This window comes from Ursus arctos, unplaced genomic scaffold (assembly GCF_023065955.2).
Source record: "Ursus arctos isolate Adak ecotype North America unplaced genomic scaffold, UrsArc2.0 scaffold_32, whole genome shotgun sequence".
NCBI classification, from domain to species: Eukaryota; Metazoa; Chordata; class Mammalia; order Carnivora; family Ursidae; genus Ursus; species Ursus arctos.
The window spans coordinates 23991545-24019525 of record NW_026623008.1 but is presented as its reverse complement, the minus strand read 5'-3'; the positions used below and the strand labels follow the sequence as shown (position 1 = coordinate 24019525).

The following is a 27981-nucleotide window of genomic DNA, read 5'->3' as shown; positions in this document are numbered from 1 at the left end:
TGTCCCTCTCCCGTTAAGAAGCAGCAAACCATAGCCAAGTTTTAATCATTTAATTAACACCTTCGAATGAAACACTCACAGAGCTTTTTCATGTGTCTCACTCAGGCTTCAGGGCAGAGGGAATGGATTGTTTGTATAGACATATCAAAGACTCAAAAATTTAAAGAAATATATATATACTTCTCTCTCTAACATTTTTATGGAAATTAAAAATCAGAGGCTTTTGGTCTCCATCTGCATTAGGTCGCGCTCATGTACCCCAGAGGACAAAGAGGGGTTGCCTCTTCCAGATCCTCCCTTCTCCTTTGTACTCTGTCCCACCCAGTGGGGAAACAAGCTCAGAAGATTCTAGCCGAGGATAAGGAGCTCAAGTAACATTGACAAGGGAGGGGAAAGGGGGGAGGGCAAGAAACACAGAAGCTGGGCTCCCTCCCACCTCCAGCAAGTCCAGGGCTGCCGCCAGGGCCTGGTCTCCCGGAGGCTTTGGCCTGGTCTTGGTTCCCAGGGGGCTGGGTCAGGAGCTCTGAGCGGAGCAGCGCATACTGACGCATACTGACTCTCCTCTTCCCCCAGCTCGCTGGGCAAGTGCAACAGGTACCCAGCAGCTGCTCCCCCTCGCCCACGGGGCAAGGAAACGACCTTGGTTTACAGCTACAGGGAGAAGACAGTAGTGAGGGAGGGCCAGAGGATGCTGGGCTCTCGTACCACATCCCCTATATTCCCAGCTCTTGTTCTGGGAGGGCTTCAGTCTCTCCAGAGAAGCAGCTAAAAGTGAGCCTCCCTGCCAGGCTCAAGCCCAGGTCACTGTTGAGGAAAGAGGACCAGGACAGAAGGGGTGGCCCGGGTGGGAGCCACACTACTACGGAGGGAGGCGCCGGGGCCAGTGGGGAAGCCGGCTTACCTAGAGGGCACAGGCCGAAAATATGTCGTTAAAATTCCTAGAGAAGAGATCAGTAGCAGAGGCTGGCAGCTAGGGGGCAATCACTCAGCCTGCACCCTAGGAGCACGGAACCCCCTTCATTAACTAGGGAAGAGTCTGGAATAGAATGCACCTTTGGCTCCCCATCCTTGTCACTCAGCGTCAGCTCCCCCCCAGTGAGACCACCTGTGCTGAAAGGCAGCTGCAGAAAGAACATGCACCGAGGAAAGAGAAAGATCACAGAACGGATGTGTAGGGCCAGGTCTGGGCCCACTGCCCAAACAAGCGCTCCCCTGGCCAGACCCCTCCACCCCCCTCCTCAGGACTTCCTGCCCCGCTGAAAGGGACACAGCTTTGCCACAGCCCACGGGCTCCTGCCTCCAAAGTGTTGCGCCTGCCCAAGTGAAACAAGGGGCGGATGCCTGGCATCACCAAGAGCCCGCTGAGACGTCTCCCAATTCTGTTCTCCCACTCTCTGAAGACAGAGGGCCTGTGGACTGCCCCTCTGGTTCTTCTCCCCCACCCTCACCCCCACTTGGGCCCAGGCAGTCTCCCACTTCTTGTCCCCTGCATGGAGCACCTGGCAGAACTGCAAGGCAAGGAGGGTGGTTGGTGGTAAGTTGAGGCACAAGAGGGCTAACCCCTGCTGCACCTTTTGTGCTTTGGAATTCCACAGCCCCGCTCCTGCCTCCAGCCTGGAGAAGCCTGTGGGAATACAATGACTCGCGCACCTCCAAGAACTAAGAAATGGGCAAACTGGATCGGAGGGAGGGGACAGACTGGTCCCAGCTATGGGCTGGCTACCGGGGACTGATGCTGCTGCCATGTAAACAGGCCCTTGGAAAGCGGCTTCGTGGGCCCTGGAGGATGGACATGCAGCCACTTTTCAAAAGTGCTTTGATTCTGGACTACAGTATGTGCATGATTTGGACATGGGGGGGAAAAAGGAAAGAAACTCAAGTGAGGTGCTCTGCTCCCAACTGTGTGGCCTCGTGGCCAGCAGGGGGCGCAGCCACCCGCTCCCACCAGCTACCTCCTTCAAGATGAGGCTAAGGCCAAGACAAGCAGCAGCTGCCAGAGGGGAATCAATCCATGGCAGGGGGGTGCGGGGAGGGGGCATGAGCTGGATGACTTGGAGGACAGGATCAACACCAGGCTTGCATAAATATCGAAGGCTGTGAAGGTTAAGGCCGCAGGCATCCTCTCTACTAGGTTAAGTGTCTGCCGTATCCTCTCGTCCTTGGAGCTGCTCAGGTCCCTGAGATTGTATTCCTGGGATGGGTCAGCAGTGCCAGCGAGGTGCTGGTGGTCAGACCAGCTCTTTCTGTGGGTCTGCAGGGGGGGAAAAGGAAGGGACACTCAGCAAGGGGCTTCCCAGCTCAGTTCCGGATGGCCCCCAGGCACATCCTCTCCCCCTCAATTGACCAGCACCAGCCAGATAGATGCTTTACAAACAATAGCCCTGGCTCACTAATGCAGGCACCCGGCCTGCCCTTTAACGTGAGGACTGAAGGCCAGGATGAGCACAGAAAATGGCAGAGCTGAGTTCGAACTCAGTAGGTCTGACTTCAAAGCCCCACACACCAGGCTCCTTCACTAGCTTATCGAGGGTGACAGCTCGCCCTTCCCAAGCAGCCTGAGACCAGAAAAATCTGAAAGATCCGGTCACACATCCCTAGGAGTGGGACTTCAGGCACCTCTTTCCCATCACCAGTGATGGGAACCCACCCCCCACACACACACTGTCCACTGTACCTGAGCCAGGTGGGCCCAGCTTCTGCTCCTCCGAGCCCACCAGCTGCCCGACACTTCCGTTCTCCGCCAGCTCCCCCTTAGTCCTGTCCTCAGCATGAAGGAGCCCGTTGGTGGGAGGAGCAGGAAGGGACTCAGCCCGAGGAAAGGTGGGGGAGGGGGAGGGTGGGACCCCCACAGAGGGCTTGCGGGCCACCGGTGGGGGAGCTTTAGGTGGCTTCTTTGGGGCCTGGGATGGCCGCTGCTCCGAGATGGTCCGAAGTTCAGCCACCAGATTCCGCTGGAGGTCAGCCTGGGCCTCAGGGGACACCGGCCGCTCCAGCTGCAGCTTCTTGGTGCCCTTGGAGAAGATGAAGCTGGCCATAGAGGCAGGGGACTGGGGAGACCGTGGCTCGGCCTCCGGTGGTCCATTGGGCTGGGCGCTCCCAGGGTCCTTGCCGGCAGCCAGACTGGAGGCTTTGAGTCGGACGGCGGCATGGAGCCCTGAGGAGGTGGCAGGTGCCGGGCTGGCCCGCCCTGACAGCGCCCTTCGCAGCGGCTTCTGGGGGGCCGACGGCCCGGTCGCCGGGCTCGCAGCTACCGCAGGGGTGCCCACAGAGCGCAGCCGCACCATCTGCAGGAGCGAGGGGGTGACCAGGGGCGCACCAGCGTCCTCCCTGGGAGCCGCACTGCCTTTGCTGCAGCCCACCGGCTCCTTCCGAGGGACCTTGGCCAGAAGCCCTGGGCCAGAACCAGCAGGAGGCGGGGCTGGTGGGGCTGGAGGCGGCTCTGGGGAACCGAGCAGCTGGCTCTGGGAAGAGACCGCAACCGAGGATGAAGCAGCCAGGGATCTGACAGGCTCTGGGGAGTCGGAAGGGCCTGCAGGCTCAGGGCCAGCCAAGGAGAAAAAGGCCTCCTCGGGTGGGGGGAAGTCAGCCATGGACAGGTCCTGTTCCTCGGGTGCAGGAGGCGGGGGTGGGGGCCAGTTGGGGTCTTGGAGGGGCTCCTCAGCAGTCTCTGGGGCAGACGGGGCCTCAACCACCTCTGGCTTCTTAGTGGGTGGGGGAGGAGGATGATAAGATGGGGGCGGGGACGGTGGGGGTGACTTGTCTTTGGAGGCAATGGGAGACTCCTGTGGTGGGACGAGGGATGTCTGCAGAGTTGGCCAAGGCTCAGGACTCATATCAGTGGTAGAGACGGGCCCAGGGACCACGGCAGGAGTAACCGGAGCAGGGGCAGCTTGGTTAGGACTCTTGGACTTGGAAGGGGGTGGGGAGAAGGGGGCAGGCACCTTGGGGTGAGGAGGTATGGCAAACCTGTCACCCATGGTGGTTGACATCTGTGTACCAGAACGGTCTGAGGGGGCTGGGTCAGAGGATGAGGAGCACAGAGACGTGAGGGAGGAGGAGACAGAGGCCCCAGGAGAGCGAAGGGAAGTGACACGCTCTGGTTTAGGGGGTTGGGCCCTGCCCGGGGAAGGAGGGGCCCCGGTGAGACCCTTGGGAGGGAGGGTAGGGGTACCACTTTGGCTCGAGTACCCACTGGAGGGTGAGAGCGTCCGTTCTGGGGAGCGTGGGGGACGCCGGGAGCCCCCTGGAGACAAGCCAGGCACCCAGGTGCCCGCTGAGTGGGAGGGACAGGGGGCCGCCCCCATCCCTTCTGACCCACCAGTGGTGGGCGGCCGGGGCAGCTGCGGCTGCTGCTTCCGCTCAGGCTTGGGCGGCAACCCCAAGGGCCCATCGGGGGCCGCCGAGCCCCGCTGATGCAGGGAGTAGGTCCGGCGGGGAGGTGGGGGGGGCCGCTTCAGCTTACGCAGGGACACACTCCGGCCGGACAACTGCCCACTGCTCCGGATGCTGACGGTGTCTGAGGCCTCGGCTGTGCTGCCTCCGCTGGGAGAGCCCCTCCCGCTGCCCCCCTGGGGAGGGGGTGCCACACTACTGCTAGCCACAGAGCCCTCGGGCCGGCCCTCGGAGCCGCCCTTCGAGGAGAGGGTGGAGCCATCAGACACAATGGTCTCCGAGGACTGAGAGTGGCTCCAGGTGTCACTGGAGGAGGAAGGGTGGCGGCTGCGGGGCCGTGGGCTGGAGGCCGAGGAGAAGCGGCCCAGCGAGCGCACAGAGGCCGGGCTGGCCGACAGCAGGCTGCAGCGGCTCAGCGTGCGCAGGCTGCAGCGGCCCAGCGCCACCACGTCCACGGTGGGTGGCAGGACAGCGTGCGGGATCAGTTTCGACAAGTAGGTGGCCTGGGGCGAGATGGACATGGCTGGGCTCAGGGGCTCTGGAGGCCCGGCCCCTCCTGTCAGTCCGGGCACCGCGAGGGACATGGGCCGGGTCACCGGCGGGGGCCGGGCCCCCGTGGACCGACCGACGAGGGTGTCATCCCGGTAGATACGGTCAATGTGGCGCTGCAGCATGGCCTCCGCCTCAGCCCCAGCCTCGGCCTGTGCCTCCAGCGCCTGCAGGGACACCCGGGCGCCGGTCCCCGAGGCCGGGCCCGCGGGACGGCCATCCACCGTGGGGATGCGTACTGCATCCCGAGGACCAGGAGGCCGAGGGGTACCTGGTGCCTCACGCTCATGCCGCAGGCCTGCGAGGGACAGGGAGGACGTGGGAGTCAGCAGAGGGTGCGGCCAGAGCTCCCCACCCCCCCACCGCTGCCTCCCATCCCGGGGCTCACCGAGCTCCTTCTGCACGTGCTGCGGCAGTCCCAGCACCGTGCTCCGCCTCTCCCGGCGCCGCCGCCCCGACTTCCCAGATGATTTGGAAAATGAGTCATGGGGTCGGAAGGTAGAACCTGGGGGCCAGTCCAGGGGAGAGAAACCATTAGAGCAGGTCTCAGGGCACATTTTGCAGAGAGCACTGCTTTCGTAGAATAACTAATAAGAGCGCTGCAAAAAAAAAAATTTCCATAATCAGGTAGGCGTGGGCAAAGCTAGGTTAAACAAAGCTAAACACTTCTTTTCCGTACAACTTCTGGAAGGCTTCACTAGGCCGAGGATAATTTCCATTTAGTGAACAATTATTATGTGTTAGTCAGCATGCTAAACGCTTGGCATTCATTCCGATAATGTAAGTACTCTTATCCTCGTTTTTATAGAACATCAAACGGAAGACTGGAGTGGCTGAGGGTTGGCCCAAGGTCACACAGCTGGGAAGTAGCAACGCCAGGCCCAAAACCAGGTTTCCTGACTCCTAAGGTCCTGCTTTGCGGTGCGTGGGCACGAGTCTCCAAGAAGACACAGGATACTGTGTTTCCTGAATTCACTAACTCACAGAGCCTTGGGAGGTGCTAGATTAGGAGGAAAAGGGGAAAGCTACAGGGGCTGGGACCCCAGATCGTGCCCACCGCCCCTCCGCCCCGTCCAAGAACCCAGGCTGGTGAGCAGACACCTTTGCGCTGGATCATCTCTGAGCGGATGGAGAGCGCGTCCTCTGCTGTGGAGCTCTCAGCCGTGTAGGACGTGGTCTGGCTGCAGAAGGAGATGCTATCCTCGTCCGGCCCCATCCGGGAAGACTGTTGGGGGAAGAAGGAGATGAGGCCCTGGCCTCAGACCACCCCAGAAGCCTATGGGGGCCTCTTGCTGTTGCCTCTTCAGGGCCCCCCCCCTTGGAGCTTTGGACTCTGATTCTCCCTGGCTTCACCTAGCACTGAGCAGACATCAGCTGGACTGGCCCTTAGGGGTCATCGAGTCGACCCCTTTGCAATACAAGGATACTGAGATCCAGAAGCGTGCAAAGACCTACTTGCCAGAGATTAAGCAGGGAGGGAAAAGCAGGGTCAGGACCGGGTTGGGGACAGGGCTCACCTGGATGCTCTGGGTGTCTCCATGGTCCCAGCCACCCTTATTCAGTTTCTGTTTTTCTGGAAGACACCAGAAAGGTACATTGGGCTAAGCCCCTGACCTTGGGAGCCAAGAGTAGTCCTGGAGGGGAGAAGGTACCTTGGTGCTGTAGGGAACGGAGACCCTCCTGGGCCTGTGTGTGCAGCTCTTCCAGGTGAGGCGGCCGCCCGCTGGGGAAGAAGACATTGTCCTGGTGCTCATCCACTAGAGACCCTGGCCCCTGGCCAGGCCCCACACTCAGACGTTTGTCGCTCTCAGCCTTGGCAGAGCCTAGGGGAACAGAGGAGGAAGAGAAGTGAGGCCTGAGGGCATCTGGGTCCTGGGGATGCACGGGCCCCACAACAACAGCACCCGCCGTCCCAAGACTGCACACAGGCCCTGGACGCACATGCAATGCCCACTTCCAGCAATCTGTACACACAACTCACAGGTCTGAGTTACACACTCAATACGTACAGCCCCCACGTACGTGTACGACCTGCACCCAAGCGTGCTTGTATCTGAGTACCCACACCGCACAAAGGGCACCATACAGGGCACCATACCCAGGGCACACAAGCCCCCCACACAGGCGGACGACACCCACAGGCTTCAGGCTCTACACAAACGAACAGCACCCAAGTATAAACACGTCGGCGACCAACATCAAACACAGGGGCCCCAGAGAACACGCCCAGCCCCCACATATATACACAACATCCACAGTCCCCATTTCCGTACATATACAAACAGAACCCAAATATACACACAACTGTGTGTCCACACGTCACTCAGGGCCCAACACAAAGTACCCCAATATACACATAGCCCATAGCGAATACATTTCTCGTGTCTCCACACCCCAAGCTCCACTTTACGGAAAACCAACCACCCCTTTCACACACCCCCTTGGCCCAGGCGCAGGAAGACACCGTGTGGGACACTAGGAAGGGCTGTGGGCTAGCAGGGGTCCTAACCAGAATTCCCGGAAGTCCTGGGAGGAGGGACAAACCAGGGACGTGGCCTCTGTGTCCCCTACTCACCCATGTGGCTGTCCCTTAATGGAAGGATGGCCAGGGGAGGGGAGAAGGCGGCCCCGGGGCCCTCCACCCCCAGACAAGGCAGCCCCAGCCTCTCTTGGGAGAACAGTCCCAGGCATCCCCCTCTCGTGGAGGCCCCAGCCCCTGGTGCAGGGGAGCCAGGGATCCATTACAAAGGATCCTGTTACAGGCCCCGCCCATGGGGAAGCTGGTCATCTAATCCTGGGAATGAGGGGCTGTGTCAGCACTTTGCAGCCCCAGCCCCCCTTTAAATGGAACCCACAACATAAGCAAAAGCACTGGGAGGATCATGTGACCTTGGCAGCACCTTGTAGAGGGGCAGGAACAAAACAGGCCCTTTAAAGGGCCACACCCCATGATCAGGGTCTTCAGCTCGGACACCTGCCCATTCCTCCTTCCTCAGCCCATTCTTCAACAGCCAGCTCCTGCCCAGGGAACCTGCAGCAACCTTACAAGGTCAGAGCTCCTAGGTCTCCGGACAACCCAACCCACTGAGCAATCCCTGAATCTTACAAGTTGGGGAAACAGGATCAAAAAGGAAAGGCCTTGCCTAAGGCCATCCAGCAAATCAGAGTCAGCCCAAGGACTAGGACTAAACTCCAGGTTCCCAGAGGGGACTCCAGGCTCACTCAAACTGAGGACCCTCTGCCCGCCCCCCAAAAAAACTCCAATAAACTCTGGCCCCCATGTCTTAATCCAGGTCTGAAAGTCCAGTTCCTAGAAGCTGAAAGCCGGCAGGGACCCCCTCCCTCCAAAACTTCTCCACCCACCAGCCCTCCACCTCTAAGCAGCATTTCCATGATCGGGCTCCAAATTCCAGGGGCACTACTTTCCTCTCTACTCTGCTCCCCACATCCCATCCTCCCACACACACTGACTGACCTGGGGGTCAGCTGGGTGCTGTGCCTCTCAGAACTGAGGTATTAGGATGCACCCAGTACAGTGTGGGTACCCCTGGAGGGAGCAGTCTCTCCCAAGGGCTGCAGGCTTCAAGGTCAGAGACACCTGGATCCATCCTCCCAAAACCAGCCAAGCAGGGCCCAGACAAAGGCAGCGGGAAAGCCGCTGGACAAAGGCACAGTGGAGGACGGGGCAGTCTGGCCTCATTACTGCTCCCCATCCCCCACCCCTCACCCTTCCTCGGCCTTGATCCCCCTTTTTACAGAAGGGCCTAGCAAATGGAGGTGTAGGGGTCCCTCCTCTCCCCCTCCCCAGCCACACCCACTCACCCTTCTTTTTAAAGAGCCCAAGGAGCACCGGGAGGCGGCGGCCCAGGAACACCACCATGACTGCGGGCGCCACTAGGGCCCTTCCCTATTCCGACCTCTCCGGAACGCCGGGCACCGCCTTCACCATAACCCAGCACCGAGTGGCGCGAGTCGCCCGCCCAGCTGCAGAGCCGGCTCCAGGCAGGGGAGGGGGAGGGGCTGCTCTCCAGGTCCTCCTCCCACCTGCGCCGCTGATCCCGCCCACCCACCAACCCCGCCCCTCAAGTGGAGCGCAGAGGCAGGAACCATCCCAGATTCTGACCGGGGAAACTGAGGACGGGAGTCTGCGGATGTTTGGCTCTGGTGGAGAGTATGACTAGCAGGGCTGAAGATACTCAGTCCCGGGGGGCAGACGACGAACCCATCCCCAAGTCCTTTTCTAAACAGTCAGGAGCCAAAGCCATGGCAGGGGTCCCAGCGGCCAGATGGTGGGTGGAAGAGCCACTAGACTACACCTGGCACGATGCCCATCCCCAAGTCCTCCTGGCCGGTGAGGGTCACTCCCTGGAGAAGGAACTCAGAGGTGAAACAGCCTGGCAGAAGCCCAGAACTGCCTGTGATGGCAAGGCCACTGGCAAAGGGAGGGGTGGGAGCCAGCCCAGGACACAGGGACACTGAGAAGCCAGGGAGATGTCCAGAGCAGAAACACAGTGGCTGCTGGGAACAACTGCTTGTCTGTATGTTCAGACCCATGCTTTCCAAAGAACCTTCTTCCCACTTTGCTCATGTGGGCAGCAGCCCAGAGAAGCACTGTGAACTCTCCAAGGTCACACAGCAGAGGCAGGCTTCATCGTATATCCCCTGCTCCTCCAGCCCAGGACCCTTCCCACTGGCCCCACTCTGTGACCTGGTGACTGTTGGGTCACCCGGCAGAGAGAACAGAATTAGCCAAAAAAAACCCGATCACAGGTAAGCGCAGTAAAAATGAGGGGTAGGCGGAGGTCCCTGGAGGGAAGTCGGCTCCAAGTTCAAATTCAGCTCCGTCACACACAAGTCATGACTTCATATGGAAACAAGACCAACAAACTCCTCCTTATAAGACTGCTGTACCATTCGTTCCATCAGAAAGTATTTATTAAGGTAGTAGCGGGGGCTATCACGAAGGGAGGGGAACTTCAGGTTGCTCACCCTAGCACCTAAATCAGTGCCTGTCATACTGTGAGTTCAATAAACGTTTGACAAATACATCAAGGAGGTAGCCTAACAATACAATTTTAGATCAGTGAAGACTGAGGAGCTATGATGGGGAAGGGGGTTCCTCTAGGGAGCAGGAAGGAAAGTCTAAGGAAAGGCCATGGGAACCGAGACCTGCACGAGGCGAAGGAAGCCAGCCGGCCAGGGCAAGTGCTCGGCACACAGCCTTCTGGACAGAGACAGCAGCAAGTGTAAAGGCCTCGAGGCAGGAGTGGGCGGGGGGAGGTGTCTCAGAACAGAAAACGGAGGCCAGTGGGGTGGAAATATGGTGAGCAAGGGAGAAAAGGGCAGAAGCCTGGTCGGGTGGGGCCCCAAAGGTCAGCATGGAAGGTTAATCTGGGTAATGACAGTGCTAAGAGATCCCCTTGGGCAACTCCAGCAAAAGTAGCTGAGGCTGTGGAAGAGAAAGTCTGCGAAGCGCTGTCCCCAAACTGCCCAAACTGCCCTGGGGACACCGCTGTCTCACAGCACCTTTCTCCCTGAGTCGCTAAGAATTCACAGGGGCTCCCAGGCCGCAAACAAGCCCCCTCCCCATGTGTACAACGTCTGTGCAGCCGGTAGTAGTGAATCCACAAATCACTGAAATCTGAACAACAATCCCAAGAAGGAGGCACTTTTATCCCCATTTGACAGATGAGGACATAGAGGCCAGAAAGGGCGACTGGGAAGGGCAAGGTGGCATTTGCCCTCAGGACGACGTGAACCCAAAAGCTGTGCTGTCTTGTGTGTGAGCTACAAACCTGATCTCCCCTCCGAAGGGCTGAGGGACCCTATCATCCCCAGAAGTCGAGGTTTCTTGGCCACATCTTCCCCTTGTCCCTCTCTTAGGTCAGACCCATCCACCCCGAAGAGCAGTAGCCCCCCACTTGCAGGGTGATTAACGCCAGGGGTTGGGGGAAGGCAAACCGTCTGTGCCCTCAGGAGTCTTACAACAACAGCCCTTCGAGGCAAGGTCTCAAACATACTCTCCCGGAACTGATCCTGGACCTGTGAGGCTCGGAGAGCTAGGTGACTTCCCAAGCTCTGGCTGGCTCCAACACAGAAGGCTTTAACCACGCAGGACACAGTCATCCTCAGCTTCCCCCTAACCGTGAACTCAGGGCTGAGCTCCACTCATGGCGTGGGGGAACATCAGCTCAAGGTCCCAGGCCCCAGCTGGCAGTCAGGGCCACAGCTGCAAATTCCCAGAGGACCCAAGGCTCTCACGTCTGATAACATCTGGTTGCTCCAGCAACACCCCCACACACACACCCACAGCTTGGCCAGAGCGTGCGGTCTCTCTGAGCCACCCAAGGCTCAGATCCACACACCTGTGACGTGCTTAGGGAGGGGCTCCGCGACCTGCGTCTCAGGGCGAGGGCAGGCTCCTCACAAAGAAACTGGGGCCCAGAGAGTGGAAGGACCTCGCCCAAGGCCACATTTAGAGTCCTTGTTCCAGGACCTTCTGCCCTGGCACAGTCTGGAGGTGCAGCCTGGGGCTGAAGCTCACCACCAGCCTCCGCCTCCCCTCCTCCCCCACCTGCCTGAGGAAGGAAGCTTCCTGGATCAGAGAAGACACCTTGCTCTTGGCCACACCCCTCCCATGAAGGGCACACCGGGAAGCACACAGGCCCAGTTCGGGAGCTCAGATCCAGTCCACCAGCAGAGGTTCAGTGTGCAAGGCCCTCCTAAATGTCCCACTGCCACCGCCCCCCCAGGTGTGTGCTCTCAGGACCACATCCACAAAGCACACCCAGGCCACCCTAATCCAGGTCCTCCTCATACACGAGCAGGCCTGCAGACTCACGCGGGGCCCAGCCAGGTGGCTGTGTGTACACAAAGGCCGGTGCATGCACCCACCACTCTGGGGCTTTCCTGAGCCTGGGGACAGGGAGGAAAGGGGGAGGGAGCCCCCAGCCCCCAAGGCCAAGTGCACCTTTGTGCGCACGCGTACACACTGTCTTGGCAACATCCTCCACGGGGTGAGGCCTCAACCTGCCCCATTCCAGAGCAAGGGGCGGGGGCGGGGGCGCGCCCACAGCCAGGCAGGCCTGACTCAGGGAAGAGGAATGAGGGGGGAGGGCACAGCTGCCCAGGTGGCCTTGCTCAGGAGCTGGAACCCTCCGGGCCTGGGCCTGACCCCGCTCCCCCACCCCCATATTTGACCGCAGGCCAGCCCAGGAGCCAGGATTCAGAGTGTTCAGAGGTCCTAAAGTCTCAACCCCTCTGTCATGGTAAACAAACCAGGCCCTTCCGATAGGAGCAGACCCAGAACACATGGAGATTTTATTTTCTTAGAGATAAGACAAAGGGACATGAACACCACAAAAACCTTCAGGGGAAGGTTTCTCTTTCTCTTCTGTCTCATGGAACACCTGACAAGACACCTAAAAGCCATGTAAGACTTCCCCTTTTTACAAATGCATACAGGGAGGCTCCAGGGAAAGTGACTTGCTCAAGGTCACCCAACCAGGAAGTGACAGAACCCACAGTCAAACTTGGGTCTGCATCCAATGTTTATCATGGTCTTAAGTCTGAGGAAGTTTACGGGATCGGGGGGCTGCAACCTCAATTCCTGCCCAAAGAGGGGGAGTTCTACACCCCACCTCTACGAAGGGAAATCCCCGTCCCTCCTTCCATCAGTGGGAAGCTCCACCCTAGAGCAGAGCTGCAGAGCTGACGGGCCGGTTCTAAGGTAAATATGGGGGGGCAGGGAGTGCCCCTGACAAGGAAAGGAGGATCCCAGGCCTTGGGCGCCTGGGGGAACCAGCAGCAGTGCAGGGAGGAATTAACTACGATAATGTTAACAAATGTCATAACGAGTTTCCGGGTCAGTATCTGCTCCTGACAATGACCTAATAATCTCTTTCGGCCAGGGCGCAAGTCTGAATTTTCAAGAGCCCTTTCCTTTGTTCCTTCAAGGCACGATTATCCCTATTTTACAGATGGCGGGAGAGGCAGCCACAATGAAGTCCAGAGAGGAAAGGCCTGGGAGTCAGGAGTCTGGATTAGAGAGGCCTCGGACAAACGAATCAGCCTCTCTGGGCCTCAGTTCCCTCTGTAAAGTAGGACTCACCCCCCCTTACGGAGTGCCTGGGGAAGCCAAAGCCACACAGCCAAGTGCAAACACAAAGTGTTATGCTCAGAGCCTCTGCGTCTCCAAGGTAGAGGGATGGGTAAAGGTCCCTCTCAGGCCCCTCTGCCTCTCCACGCACAACACGATAATAAACTCGCGTTTATCGAGTGCCAACGAACTGAGACTCATGTGGTCTCACTAAGTCCTGCTCGCCATACAGAGGCACTCCCTCAGGGTCAGTGACTCACCTAAGGTCACACAGCCAGTAACTGGCAGAGTCAGGGTGTGCGAGCGCAGCTCTGACTGGCTGCAGAACCCTGTTCTTCCCATGCCACCAGAGGCCTCCTCACCCACCCACTTCCGGAGCTCTCTTCAAATCCCAAGTGGCATTAAGGACCATTATTAAGATAAGGTCTGATAAGGGACACTGAACAAGAGCTCCCTATCAGCTCGTCAGTGACCTAGCCCTAACCCTTCCGTTTGGGAAGGAAGAGAATTTCAGGGCCAGACCAGAGACCCCACAGCCCAGGAAGTCGGGAGCCTCAGGTCTGAGCTCTCCCTGCCCCTCAACTGCAGCACGATGCTGAGCCAGGCCGTGCCCTTTTCCGAGCCTCAGTGTCTTCATCTGTGAGATGGGAGGGCTGGCGAGCCGATCTCTAAAGATCCCTCAGAATGTAGGGCTCTGTCCCCAGGAGGGTAGTGGTCCCCCACTTTGGGTCAGGGCCTGGGGCAGCAAGGAGGTTCACCTTATCTCAGATCCCTCAGACCAGAGAGGGCCAGTCCAGCCCCTTGTCTGGAAGCCCAGGGTTTCCACAACCAAGTTCAGACATACAGTTGGTCACAAGTCTCCTCCACTTTCCTGGAGGAGACTTGGCTCCATCCCCAGCCCTCACCTCACCACCTCTCCCCTGGATTACTGCTCTCTGGAGCTTCCACTCTCACCACTCCTCCATGAAAGTGGAGGAGACAGGGAGACACTCGGGTTGGGGGAGATAAGAGGAGGGGTACTTTTCCCAGCTTTGGGACCTACCAAAGGCCCCTGGCGCTCCAGGTACAGAGGCAGGGGGAGGGAAGAAAAGAATTCCAGGGGCGCCTGGGTGGCACAGTCGTTAAGTGTCTGCCTTCGGCTCAGGGCGTGATCCCGGCGTTCTGGGATCAAGCCCCACATCAGGCTCCTCTGCTAGGAGCCTGCTTCTTCCTCTCCCACTCCCCCTGCTTGTGTTCCCTCTCTCGCTGGCTGTCTCTGTCAAATAAATAAATAAAATCTTTAAAAAAAAAAAAAAAAGAATTCCAGGTGGTCTGACTCCACCAATAACTTAGTCGATTCCCTCAATTTCCTCATCTGCAAGGGGGGCCATGGCAGGGGTGGGGTGGTGCAAGGGGGGCCATGGTGGGGGGGGGGGTGTATAAACCTGACAGTACAATGTCTGGGAAACAGAGGGTGGTATGGTGGGGGACGCTCCCTGGCTCCCAATTCACATTTTCCACCAATCCCCCAAACTGCCCAGGACCAGATGCCCAGTGGGCCTGGGGAGGGGTGGGTGGGGCTGGATTCCTGAGATCCGAGACCAAACGATCCCAGCAGGTTACAGTATCTTTCCAGCAGTGAGAAGGCCTCTCCCTGTCCCCCCACCCTTACCCTTCCCTTCCATCCAAGGGCACTGGTCCGATGGACCAATTGTTCCTTAAATCTCAGTTTTCCTTCCGTTTGCTACCTGCTCCCCCTCTGAGCCCTTGGGGGGCTTCAATGCTTCGTCCTCAACCCCTGCCCCTCTCCCACAGCGCTTCCTCCACTGTGCTCCCTACGGAGTCCAAACCCCCAGGACCTCAGGCTTTCTTTGCCCGGACGATCTGTAGGCCCCTCAATCGTAAGAAACCCATCTATTCCTGAACTGATTAAGGGGACAGGCTTTAGAATCTGACAGGCTGGGTTCTGAATCTCGGTTCAGCTACCTCCTTGCTGAGTGGCCTTGGGCAAGTGACTTCACTTCTCTAAGCTCCAGCTTTCCCACCTGTAAAATGGGGGCAATAATGGCTTCTAGCTTGTAAGACTGTTGGGGGACGAATGGATCAACCAATGCAAAGGGTTTAGCATAGGCCCTTATTTTTAACTCTGAGTTATTATCTCTGTCACTGTCCCCCAGCCAAGCAGCCTCGAGCACAGAGCCTTCACAGCCCTCTCTGGCCCTTCTTCCCAACATCTGATTAATCCCAGGTCCTATCACTTCTGCCACCTCCTCCGCAGTGTCTCTGCAGCTGCCACTCCTCTCCACTCCCACCCTGTCCCCAGCCCTCACCTCACCACCTTTCCCCTGGATTACTGCTCTCTGGAGCTTCCACTCTCACCACTCCACCCCGCAACCTATCCTGCCTGCACCTGTCCTGGCTCTGGCGCCATCTTCCTAACACACCGCTTTCGTAGGCTCCTCCCTTGCTCAAACACCTTCACTGGCTCCCTATGGCCTATAGACTCCAGCTCTCTCTGCTTGCCTTGCATTCTTTCCCTCATCTTCTCCAGATGAATCAAATGGATAAGTACTCAAACCCCAGTCCCATACTTGGGCACGTGACAGCAGAGGCCCAGTCTGGAGAAGCCTTAGAATCCTCATCACAAGTAAGACTAAAGGGATTGAAGCTTGCATTCACAGTGGAACTCCTTCTCTTCCTAAGCAAAGAGAGAAGCCTCAACTACATTTCTCTCCAGCCTCCACTCTCAGGTTCAACTCTATGCCTGTGCTCACGACCATTTCCCCAGAGCTGAAGTGCATTCCTGGTCATCTCTCTCATTTAATCAATAATTCAGGACTCATTCCAACCCTGCAGTTACTTCAAAGAACAAATTAAGACCATCTCCCTAGTCTTCTAAAACGGACCCTCACCCAAAAGCCTTTTGAGTATTCCCCAGCCCCCACACTTACTTCTGTGTTGCCTTGACATTCCTTTCTGGTTTTTTAGGACCACCTTAAAGCCTGGTTAGTCCCTGAGTTGCAGCAGGAACTTAAGAGCACAAGGACTAGTGGGCAAGACTGTGAACACAGGCCTCTTCACCTCTCTCTCTCTCCCACCACAAATGGTCACAAGTCTGGACCCACAGTTGGTTCTCAGGAAACCATCAGATTAGAGTGACCACGGGAGAGCAGGCGGAGCCCCAGCCCCACCCCTCAGTGCAGAATCTAAGAGGAGAGACAGGTGGACACATCCAGGATTTCAGGATTGCTGGGACAGGGAGACTACTGGAAGGTCCTGGAGTCTCTCTCAATCCACCTCCTGAGGAATCCTCGGAGAGCCCACCAAAACTTAATTAACCCTTTCCGGCTGTTACTTTGATTATCATGATTATTTTTCAAACCGCTACTGGCAAATGACCTTGGACAAGCCCATCTTCTCCAGATCTCAGGCTCTTTATCCACAAAATGGCTAGACAGAACTGTAAGGGTCCCAGAAGTCACTACGTCCCCCTAAATCCACCAACGGGCCCCTCTGTGGGAGCCAGGAGGTCCAGAGAAGTGAAAGCAATCTGCTCAAGGTCACCAGAGCCCAGACCAGAGCCACACTGAAAACCCAGACCCCCTAATTCCCAGCCCAGGTTCTTCTGTCACCCCCTGTGTGGAGGGATGAGATCATCAGGCTCATTTCAGAACCTCTAGGAATGTGGGCCACCCTAGGAAGACATGGGTGGATTCCCTCACCACAGAAGGAACCCCACCCCACCTTCTCCAGAATTCTTTCACTCCCAAAGACCAGAAAGAACACCTGCCTCTGTTGGGGACCCCCTATCTTCCTCAGGGGAAAGGGTAGATCTACCCCATGCCCCTACCCCATCTCTGGATTCGCCAGGTAAGGGAACTAGCCACCCTCCACAGCCCCTCCTCCAGCACCCCTTGGGGCTCTGGGGGATACCCTGAACTCTCGTACCTGCTGGAGAAAACCAGAAATCCCATTTCGCAGCCCTAAGGTTGGAGGCCTTTTCTCTATTCTCCCCCTCCACCCACCCCCCACTTGGTGGCAGGAATGTGACCCGCGGAGGGATCCCGCAGCACGCCCGGGAAGGGCTGCGTTCCAGCTCGGTGGCTGCACTGAAAGGGGGGACATGCGGCAGCGACCACGGGGACCGCGGGTGGGGGGAAGGGGGATGAGAGGCAGCGGCGACGCAGGTGGGGGCGGGGAGAGAGCCCAGAGAACCAGTCCGACTCCCGATCACGCCAGATGGAGGCGGCCCGGAGTCTCCAGCCCCTGGTTTCCTGCTTCTCCCCTGCACCTTTGTCTCCCCTCCCTCCTGCAAACTTTCAGCCTGTTGGGGGCTAACAAGTGTGAGTGTGTGTGTGTGTGTGTGTGTACAAGCGCCTTAGGGTCTGTCTTTGAGCTTGAGAGTGGGAGTCTGGCTGATTGTGCAGTTCTGAACCCGTATGTACATCTGTGTGCCTAAGCTGCTGGGCAACTGTACCTACATGACTGATGTGTGTGTGTGCGACTGTGTGAATCTGCGCGTGTGGTAGAATTCGCGTGGCAGTATAAACCTTATACCTAGGTACATGTACCTGTGTCTCGGGGTCTGTGCGTCCTACAGCGATGCTGCGGGTGCGAATGTGTATGTGATTTTGCGTCTACATGTCCGTACATCTGAGTGGGTGTTATGTGTGCCTGAAAATTGTGAACATGTACGTGTGCCCGCCCGTGGGTATTCGTATGTGCGTGTGCCTCTTTGCGCATGTGAGGGGTGGGGTCTGTGCGGGGGATTCCCGGCCCCCCGCACTCACACCCACCAAGCCCCGGGAGGGGGCAGCAGCGGTGGCGGCGGCTGCGGCAGGGAGACCCTCCTCCCCGCCTGCCCCGCCCCCACCCCCGGCCCCTACCTGCCGGCCGCTTCGCCGACCGCCCGAACCGCCAGAAGCTGCGGGCCCGGGGGCCGCTGGGGGCCTTCCTCTTGTGGTGTGAGTTGCCCATGGCGGGCGCGGGAGCCGGCGCGGAAACCCTAGCGCAGCCCGACCAGCCCGGCCGCCGGGCCCGCAGCCCCGGGAGGGAGGCAGAGAGACGCGCGGGCGGCCACCGCAGGCGCCCCCAGCCCCAGCTCAGCCACGCCTCCGGGCTCTGCGGCCAATGGCCGGGCCGGGGGCGGGGACGGCGGAGGGGCGGGGCCTGGCGCGCGTCCCGTAGGCTCCGCCCCTCCCAGGACCTGGGAGACCAGCTGAGCCACCCCACCCAGAGCGCTCGGGAAAGGCTGGCGTGACCAGGTGGGGCAGGCGGGTGGCCCGCTCTCCCAGCCTCTCTGAGGACTGCAGTGAAGCCCGGAGAACTCGGAGCAGGGCCCCAGACAGGCGGGGTCCGGAGCCCCGCTGCTGCTAGGGCCCACCAGGCCCCCACCCCGTGAGTGTCACGTGTCTGTGTATCTCCTGTCTCTGTGCCTGTGTGTACAAATGTATCGATCAGACTGTATTTCTGGGGTAATCGTGTTCGGAATAACAGCACCCTTTTATATAGCGCTTACTATGTGCCAGGTACTCTGATAATTGCTTTCATGCCACAAAACAATTCTATAAGGTAGGTACTTTTATCATCCCCATTTTACAGATGGGGAAATCGAGGTTCCATGAAGTCAGCTGACTGGCCCAAAGTCAAACAGCAGTAAGCTACAGAGCTGGGACTCAGACCCAGACTGACTCCGATACCACTGACCATGCTACTACCCCCCCAGTTTATCTGTGCCTGTGCGTGTAATTGAGCGTCGGTAATTGTATGCGTGACTGTGGCTGTGTAGTTGCGTACCTGTGTATCTGTAACCCTGAACACTTGGATCCCTCTGTGTCATCATCTGTGTGTGTGACTGTGTGCCTATGTCCGTATGGAGTCTGTTTTCAAAGTCTGGATGTGTGCTTTTGTGTATCTGCCTGTGTAACTGTGACTGGCTCTGTCGCATTGTGGCTGTGAGTATAAGTAATGGAGTGTGTAGGTAAATGTATGTGAAGCCACCCATGTCTTTGTGCCTGTCACTCATCTCCCCTGGTACAAGTCTTTTGTTTTTCAAACCTAGGCCAGGCTTCACTTCTTCCAGAAACCTTCCAGGCTGCCAGGCTGTCCTTACCTCTGTGTCCTCCCAAGTGCCCTTGTGCCCAGAGCCCAGCAGCCTGATCAGTGACTCTCCTTTACCATTGCTGTGCCCTGTCTCTCCAACTAGGGGCAGCATGGTGTAGCAGAGACACCGCTGGGCTGGGAGTCCAAAGCCCTCAGTTCGTCCCATATCGCTCATCCTTTTTGCCACTGGGCAAGCCCCTCAACTACACTATGCTGCCTCTTATGCCCCATGGTTCCAGGGCACCACATCCCTCCCTGAGAAATGGGAGAGTCAAAGCTGATCCCCACCCTCCTTGAGGCCCATGCCTTGATAAGAGTTTGAGGTTAACAACAATGCTGTCCCTGAGGGGTTTTCCATCCAGAAAACACTGGTCAAACATACACTATATACCAAAATGTGTGTACCAGGCACCTGCTTTGTACAGAGAAGAGGGCCCTAGTGTCAAAGCTGGAAGAGACCTCAGAGAGTATCTGCTAGCCCGATTCCCTTAATTTACAGATGGGGCCCATAAAGAGGAAAGGTGGCGTGGAGGAGCAGAGAAAACAACGATAACATCCAGATCCCTTGGCACGAGTTGAGCAACAGCAGGTATGCAAAGAGCTTCAAGGGATGTCTGGAAGGTAGCAGGTGCCTTGGCCTTTGCAAGAGACCTTGCAGCAACTGTCCTGTCCCCAGTTCAACCTCATCTCCCACCACACCCCTCTCATTCTCAGAGCTCCAGCCACAACGCTGCTCGCCACCACCCCACCGCTCCCACTGCACGCCTCCAGGCCTTCCCATGTGCTGCTTCCTCCTCCACCTTTGTCTGGAAGATTCCTCGTTCTCCTCAATACCCTCCTCAACAGTCTGTTCCTCCAGGAAGTCTTCCTTGCACCCCTCCTCCCCCAGCTCAGCCCTCTGTGCTCCCGCAGGCACTAGTGCTGCCCTCTGATAGAACCGATCACACCCCAGGGCCCCCCAGCACCCTGTGTAACACCATCCCAACACCCGTCTCAAGACAACAGTTCCTTCTGGCATCTCCCTTTCCAATCAGAAAACAAGCTCCTCAAGACAGTGATCGCCTCCCTCCCCTGAGTAAGCCTGAGCGAAGCCGTGGTGGGCGCGCAGCAGGCGGGCTGTGGGTGTGGAGCCGGAGCGGGTGGAAGTGGAGACCGTGGGGCCTGCCTGCGGACGGAGGTGGTGATGATGTCACTTCATACTGGGAGAGGTGAACAGGTGCGGGCAGAAGAGTCCCAATCTCACGTTCTTTCACTACAAAGGCTGTGCGGGCTCCAGGATCTGAGAGGAAGAGTATTGCCCACAGCCAAAAGCATAAGAGAGCCTGGGGTAGAACCGTGGGAAGAAGGAGCTGGTTTGGAAGACCAGAACACCTGGAAACGACAACACTGGGCTTGAGTGCCTCGTGACTCTCTTGAACGGTGGTGCAGACCTCGCCGAGCTAGAGACTTGGAGGAGAGGGGTATCCTAAGCAGACAGGAGGCCCGACCTGGAGCAGACCGCAGCAGCGGCCTCCTGGGAATGATGCACTTTGCCAGAAGATTTGGGGTTTAAAAAACCCTTTGCCGGCTGAACTGTCTTGGTCTCCCCTTTGTGCCAATCACAGGGCTGGGCCCCCTGTGAGTAGAGCTGACAACCTTTGATGGACCGGCCCCTGAGGGCAGGAGACACAAAAGCAGAGAGACAGTGTGGTGTAATAATGGGAGAGATGGACAAAGATTTCACCCCTCCTGCCCCACGAAGCTGCTGCCACCTACTTCTCCCCCAAGTCGGCCAAGGGGCCAGAGGTGGCCATGGGGTCTGCCAGCTCTGCAGACTGAAGATGGAGGTGTGGATACCTGCTCTCCCCACTCCACCACTTTCAGCGTGGCCCAAACAATATACAATGCCTCCTCTCATTAGTTTTCATCAGCATGTGACAGGCCAGGAGCAGCTGAGACAGCTCTGAGGGTTGGGGAGAGGGGGACTTCCGGGGGACAGCTGGCTAAGGGGAGCCTCTCCTGGAGATTTTGCTGGCCACAGGATGTAGCCACCCCAGTTCGGCAAACCTTGCTGGCAGCCCTGCCTCAGAGGCAGGAGAGGGACAGAATAGTGGGGGGAGGGCCCACCCTAGCCTGAAGGGGATTTCCAGAACGCTGGGATGTGTGCCATGGGTGGGGATTTGAGGCCTCCACGAAGAGGGAGAGGGAGAGGCAGCGGGAATGAGCCCCTGGAAGGTGTTGGAGGTAAGGGAGGGGATGGAGGCCTTCGTGGCCTCAGCTTCCTGCTCACCTCATCCCACTCCTGGTGGAGGCACCTCTCTGGGACGGGATTTTCCATCTGAAGTCTGAACAAAGGAGTAGGGAAGCTGAGGTCAGCCTGGCAGGTGAGGGCTCCGACTCCACCTCTAACGCTGGCTGGCTGTACGACCTTGAGTAAGACACTTCGTCCTCTGGGCCTCGGCTGCCCATCTGTGTGTGCCACGAGGGCAGCCTGGGGCGTCTCAGGCCATCGACTCTGAGCACCTAGGATCGGCAGATGCCCATGCTCTGGGGCCCATGTCGGATCACCCACCTATTACCCAAAGCCACTTTGTGCGAGGCCCTGTGCTGGGCAGGGCAGAGGGAATGGACCATCAACCCAGCTCCTGCCCTCAGGCTGTTCAAAACAGTGAGGTATGGCGATTCCTATACCCACAGAACCCAAACCGCCAACTGGCCCCAGCCCCTTGCAGGTGCCTTGCCCGATCCCAGCACTGCAAATCCCTCAACCCCAGCTTCCCCTTAACCTTCCATTTTAGTTCACGTGTCACCTCCTCCGGGAAGCCATCCCTGATGTCACCCCTGGGATCACTCTGTTCCTCCTTTGTCTCACTTCTTGACCCTTAATTACCTGTTCAGTGTCTGGTTCCTCCCTCAGATGATGAGGTTCATGAGACTGGGACCTTGTCTCTCATTCATCCCCAGGACATGTCTGGCACATAGTAGGTACTTATTACCTAATATTAAATACTTACTAAGTATTTTGATATCCCTTAGTGAGGCTCCCTCTCCCATCTGGACCCGAAACAGATAATGCCCATCCCTTCCCAGGGGCCTGGAGGAGGTGGACAGATTCCCCTATGGAAGTCACTCCCCCACTGGATGTATCCCACAGCAGAGGGAGCCCTACCCCAATCACATTGGTCCAGGCCCCAGGCTAAGGACCCTGAGAGGCCCTACCCAAGCAGGGGGCCCGAAAAACAGACTGTCCAATTCCAAAGCCCTTAAGCACCCTGCTCTAGTCTGGAGGCAGTAATTTCCCTGGGGGCTGTCACAGAGATGATGACGCTGGCGCCTGGCCTTGAGAGATGAATGGGAGTTTAGTGGGTAGAAAAGTGAAGGCAAGCGCACCCTGCGGAGGGGAAACAGCGCATGCAACGGCACAGAATGTGGAAGTACATGGAGTGTTTACTGAAAAGCAAACAGAGGGGCGCCTGGGTGTTGCAGCCAGTTAAGCATCTGACTTCATTTCATCTCATGGCACGATCTCAGGGTCCTGAGATCGAGCCCTGCGTGGGCTCCGTGTGGGACATGGAGGCTGCTTAAGAGTCTCTCTCTCTCCCTCTCCCTCTGCCTGCCCCCAGAAAGAAAGAAAGAAAGGGAGAAAAGCAAACAGACACTATCCTGCCCTTAGATAGGCAAAGTGTCCATTACCCAAAGTGCCTTTGGGTCCTCACTTTACTTTCAAAGGGCTACACAGGGGGACCTGGGTGGCTCAGTTGGTTAAGTGTCTGCTTTTGGCTCAGGTCATGATCCCAGGATCCTGGGATGAAGCCCGGCATCAGGTTCCCTGCTCAGTGGGGAGTCTGCCTCTCCCTCTGCCCCTAACCCCACTCGTTCTCTCTCTCTCTCTCTCTCTCTCAAATAAATAAAATCTTTTTAAAAAATAAAATTTAATTAGGGGCGCCTGGGTGGCACAGCGGTTAAGCGTCTGCCTTTGGCTCAGGGCGTGATCCCAGCATTCTTGGATCGAGCCCCACATCAGGCTCCTCCGCTAGGAGCCTGCTTCTTCCTCTCCCACTCCCCCTGCTTGTGTTCCCTCTCTCGCTGGCTGTCTCTATGTCTGTCGAATAAATAAATAAAATCTTTTTTAAAAAATAAATAAATAAACAAATAAATAATAAAATTTAATTAAAAAACAAAAGAGCAACACAGGCCCCTTCCTCAGCAGAGAGAGATGGCATTACTCACACAGATTCTCCCTGCACACCTTACTATAACACCTAGACCACTGGGTCCCAATGTCTTGCCCGTGACTGGCCAAAAGGCAGACTCTCCTTTCCTGAGCATAGCTCCCACCCTTATGGCCCCAGCCCATTCTCAAACCAGAATTCTAGAACCAGAAAGGCTCTCAGAGGCCATGAAACCCCATCTTTGTCTAGACAGGGCATGTGTGGCCTACAGTGGGGCAGAACTCAAACTCAGGAGTCTCTCCACAACCCCACACCAAGGACAGTTCCTCCTGAGTGGCCAGAGTTCAGGTTAAATCTGCTGGACCTCAATTCTTCCAGTACGGAAGCCACCCGTACTCTGACCCCCCTCCCCCCGGCCGCTGCCCACTCCCCAAGAGGAACCTTCAGGAGGGCTACATACTCCTACAGTGGTTACTGGTTCCTCGTCTCCAGAGTCAGAAACATATCTGGCCTCATACTGTTTGGTTTCAAGAGTGTGGCCTGGGGAAGGGGAGGCCGACTGAGTGCTTCTGTCCTTGCCACGCCATGAACGTCATTTCCATGCAGGTGGGGACCTTGCCTGTCCTGTCCCAGGGATTCGCATTACCCTGAACAGTGCCCGACACCACATCATAAAGAATATGTCGTTTTCAAATGAATGAAGCTGAGTGACCTCGATCAACTTACTTTCACCTACTGGGCCTGTTTTCTCACGTGTCAATGGTAATAACTGCCCACCTCCCAGGCTGCGGTGAGGACAAAGGAAAACACTCGTGAAAATGCCCAGCCAGGGTCTGATAAAGCAGCCTTCATGTTACTTCTTCAAATTAGCCAGCACCCGGAGCGCCTGGGTGGCTCAGTCGGTTGAGCACCCGACTCTTGATTTGGCATGGGTCGTGATCTCGGGGTTATGGGATCAAGCCCCGCTTCCGGCTTCCCCCTCAGCGTGGAGTCTCCTTGAGATTCTCTCTCTCCTCTCCCTCTTCCCCTCCACCCACTCTCTCTCTCTCTCAAATAAATAAATAAATCAAATCAGCCAGCACCCTGCCCTCCTTCTACACTGCTCACCTCCTGCAGAGAGCCTCCCCTGGTTATCTGTTGGGCTCCAGTCCTGGCATCTGTCCCAGAAACACTTCCTCCCCACATACTTGTCTAGAGTCCAGGTGATATTTCTGGAAAATATGGATTCTTCTTTGTTTACCTTTTCTTATGCCTGAGTCTTCTGTTGGACAAGGGTGAGTCCACCTTCCAGGACTCCCCCCTCAATCGTCATCATCACCGCCATGGGTATCTGAGGTGTAACCGAGAGTTGATTTCCAAACAAGGAGCAGCTAATGTCCAAGTCCTCAGCATCACAACCGCGGAAACCTGCTCCCTTCTAGACCATTCTCCACAGTTCACGAAGCACTTGCATCTCTGTTATCTCATTTGACCCCTGAAACAGCCCTGTAAAGCCAGGAGTGAGTCTCCCTATTTTACAGACCAGGAAACTGAGGCTTAGAGGGGCTCACGATCTGCGGGTATCATGAGGCCTGGGGCGGGGCGGGGGGGGGGGGGGGCAGCAGCGTTGTCCCGTCAGCCTCTGAGCCCGTTCCCTCCAGACTGGGTCCTTCGAGCTCAGATGAGTGTGATGAGGAAGAACAAGCCTTTGCATTTCTGTGGTGATTTCATGTTCCTCTAACTTCCACATTCGCTCCTGTGAGAATCTTACAGAGATAGAAATTTTGGAGTCACGGACCCACCAAGGCCATGTCCAGCCAGAGGGTCACCCCTGTGAGAAGGTCCCCGTTCTTCCCTGAGACAGTAATGGAATCAGTGGGGTCACAGAGAGGCTGCTGCCCAATGTCACGGGCTTGCTAGCGACGGAGCCAGGATTTGAACTCGCATTTGCCCGACTCTCCTACTCCTCCCACTCTGTCAGCTCCCCTCACTTCTCTCTGGGCCTTCTGCCATCTGTAGAATGGGTTGGATGAGAAGATCTGTCAGCCTTACCCGCTGGTCTGTGTCCCACCCGCATATCCTCTTCATGAAAACAGTACCAGTTCTGGAGGCAGATGGTTTGAGTTCGAATCCCAGTTTGGGCAAATGAGGCACTCACTGTCCCTGAGCCTCAATTTTCTCATCTGCAAAGGGGCTCAAGTGAGCTAATGGATGCAGGGCTCCTGGCACATTCAGAATAATCGGTAACTGTCAGATTTCCTCTCTTTTCTTTCTAAGTCTGTGCAGGGTGGTCCTGGAAGACAAGGGCTCAAAATTCGACTCCAAGCTCAGTTTTCCCAACTTACTGTAGAAAAGTCAGATTAGGGGAGCCACGACCTGCATCTCAGAGACTGGGATGGGGGAGCTTCCAAGCCAAGGCCCCTGACCTCTCAGGAATTTTCTGTATCTTCCTCCTTCCCATCTCCCCCAGTCTCCATTCTGAACATTTTCCCCAGAAAGAGTTAAGCCTTCTTTGGGCTTCCCCTTCCTGACCAGCAGTGCCAATGGAGATTAGAGAGATCGGATTTATTTCTCTTAATAAACAGAAAAGAAGTTGGGCCAGGCAGGTGACAAGGAAACAATTGGAATAATAGGAGGCTGGAGCACAAGGGAGCAGGACTTCCTCTAGTCAGACCTGGGGCCACCCCCAGACCTAGAGAAACAACAGCCAGGGGCAGGGAGGTGTTTCCTATGCACGTGGGCTCAAATCAGGCGACCTGCTGCCCAGAAAGCGCAGTGCTACCAGATACCTAACACAACGCAAGGGGAGGCCTACCATTGACCCAATGACCCCAACCCAGGCTGTTGGAGCAGGGACGGACAGAGTCAGCTTTTCCAGCCCCTGCCTCCAGGTTGGTCTCCGAGGCGAAAAGGGTCCACTGCTCTGGGGTACACCACTAGCCTTCTATCTCCAATCCTGACGATCTAACCAGAATCCATCCTGCTGCAATTCTGACCCATGCCCTCTTGAGATGGGGATGACTTCAGACTGAATCCCAGTGGGACAGCCTCAGGACAGACTCTGCATCCAGCTGGGTGTGCAGAGCCCTGAGAAACACCCCTCACCCAAACCCTCCCTCAGGGCTTGGCCCAGGCCATCCCTACCCCAGCACCCTGACTTCTATTTGTGCCTGGGCCAAAGGCCCTCATCCAAAAGGAAGATCAGGCCGGATGCAATCACACAAGAGGCTTTTCACCCTCTTCCTGACCCCTCAAACGTTCCTTCTCATTCTCCCGTAGAGGAGGTGGTTAAAGGACACTGGGAGGGTAAACACAGAATGGGATGGGCCCGCACACACCGCCATTTCCTCACCTCTGGCACTGCAGCTCGAGCCAGAGGAAAGGTAGACTTCGGAGCTGGGCATGCCCCAAGGGAGCCCCACCCTCCTGCAGAGACTCATGCCCTACCCCTCAAACGGGAGACAGAAACAGAGGGGGGAAATGAGAAAACCACCAAGCAAGTGCTCAAAAAGAAAGTGACCGCCAGCAGGGATGGGCCAAGTTAGCCACCCCTGCCCTCTGCTCAGACCACCCATCCATCAGACCAGAGAGAGCCCAGAGACAGGGAATTGGCTGTATTTTAAGTACAAACTCTCCATTAATTTGGGCCTCAGTTTTCCCCATCTGTAAGCACACTTCCAGCACTGGCATGTTTCCACCAGGAATGGGGAAGGAGTGATGGGGAGGGGGGCCATGGTTGGTTCTCACCGGTGAGCTCACCCCCCCCCCCCAGGAGGTGCATGGTTGCGGTTTGGCCCAGGGGAGTGAGGGGGGCCAGGTGGGAAAAGCTAACACCGTTAAGAGCATGCTGTGCCCCACGCCGGGTCCTTTGTGGGGCTGAAACACCTTTGAGTGCAGCTGACCTTCTGCACCGGAGGAATCCCCACGAGAGACGCAAGGCCATTTGCCTCTCCCATGGGCCCCAGGCCACAGCCAAGTCTCCGACCCCCTGACTCAGCAGAGGGCAGAACCTGGGTGAGCCTGGGGGAGGGGGGACTGCCTCACCGTCCCAACAGCCAGCCTGCCAGCACTTCCTGCTCAAGCCAGGAGATTCCTGCCCCAGCCGGGGGTCCCTTCCCCCTAGAATAGGGTCGGGCTGCGTCTGGGAAATGCTGGGGGGCGGCGTAGAATGGGGGTGCTCGGGCTGAGCCCCGGGCTCTCCGCTCCCCAGTACCTCGGCGCCTAGGGGTTCACCCCACCAACACGCCGCGTACCCCCGGCGGAGCCACCCCGTCCGCACCCTCGGCGCCGCCCGGCGCGCAGCCCAGGTGCCGCGCCGCCTTACCTCGGCCTTTACCCTTGGCCCGCCTGGCCTTGTCGTCCGCCTTCTTGGCCCGGGGGGCGGCCGATTCGGCGCCCTCGGCCCCCGCCGCCTTCTTCTTGCGCCGCTTGCCCCGCAGCCAGCTGAAGGCGCGGCGGAGGCCGGACGCGCCGGAGCGGGACTTCTTCCTGCGCGGGGGGCCGCCCGGGCCCCCCGGCTCGTCTGCCGCAGGTGCGGCGGGGGGCGCGCTGGCCGCCATGGCGCGGTGGGCGGACCTCGGGCGGGGGTCAGGCCCCCTGCGGCGGGGCACCCATGTGCGGCGCGGGCGCGCGGGCAGGCGGCCGCCGCTGGGAGACGCGCGGGAGAAAAGTTTGGGCGGCGGAAGCGGAGCCCGCGGGGAGCGGCCGGGCGGCGGGAGCGGCGCGGGAGGG

The 27981-nt window shown here is 57.7% G+C and overlaps 1 protein-coding gene across 3 annotated transcripts; it reads right to left on the bottom strand.

The window, feature by feature from the left end:
- Nucleotides 1-36: 36 nt before the first annotated feature.
- Nucleotides 37-27913, bottom strand: KIAA1522 (KIAA1522 ortholog). 3 transcript variants are annotated; one of them, XM_026516770.4, is made up of 7 exons: nt 27575-27913; nt 6594-6764; nt 6459-6514; nt 6043-6166; nt 5330-5446; nt 2675-5239; nt 37-2251 (listed from the first exon to the last, which is right to left on the bottom strand). In XM_026516770.4, exons 1-7 carry the CDS (start codon nt 27807-27809, stop codon nt 2229-2231), a joined length of 3291 nt encoding a protein of 1096 aa, XP_026372555.1. In that variant the 5' UTR covers nt 27810-27913; the 3' UTR covers nt 37-2228. The 3 variants fall into 3 exon arrangements, with proteins under 3 accessions (XP_026372555.1, XP_026372556.1, XP_057161438.1); XM_026516771.4 differs by lacking the exon at nt 27575-27913 and adding an exon at nt 17905-18093; XM_057305455.1 differs by lacking the exon at nt 27575-27913 and adding an exon at nt 8764-8968.
- Between the last annotated feature and the right edge of the window lie 68 nt (nt 27914-27981).

Excerpts from the sequence above, each read along its gene's own strand:
- KIAA1522 (XM_026516770.4), bottom strand. The coding sequence starts at position 27,809 with ATGGCGGCCAGCGCGCCCCCCGCCGCACCTGCGGCAGACGAGCCGGGG. Across the intron at positions 6,167-6,458 it reads GAGACACCCAGAGCATCCAG|TCTTCCCGGATGGGGCCGGA; the intron begins GTGAGCCCTGTC and ends TTCCCCCAACAG. Across the intron at positions 2,252-2,674 it reads GCTGGGCCCACCTGGCTCAG|ACCCACAGAAAGAGCTGGTC; the intron begins GTACAGTGGACA and ends CCCCCCCTGCAG.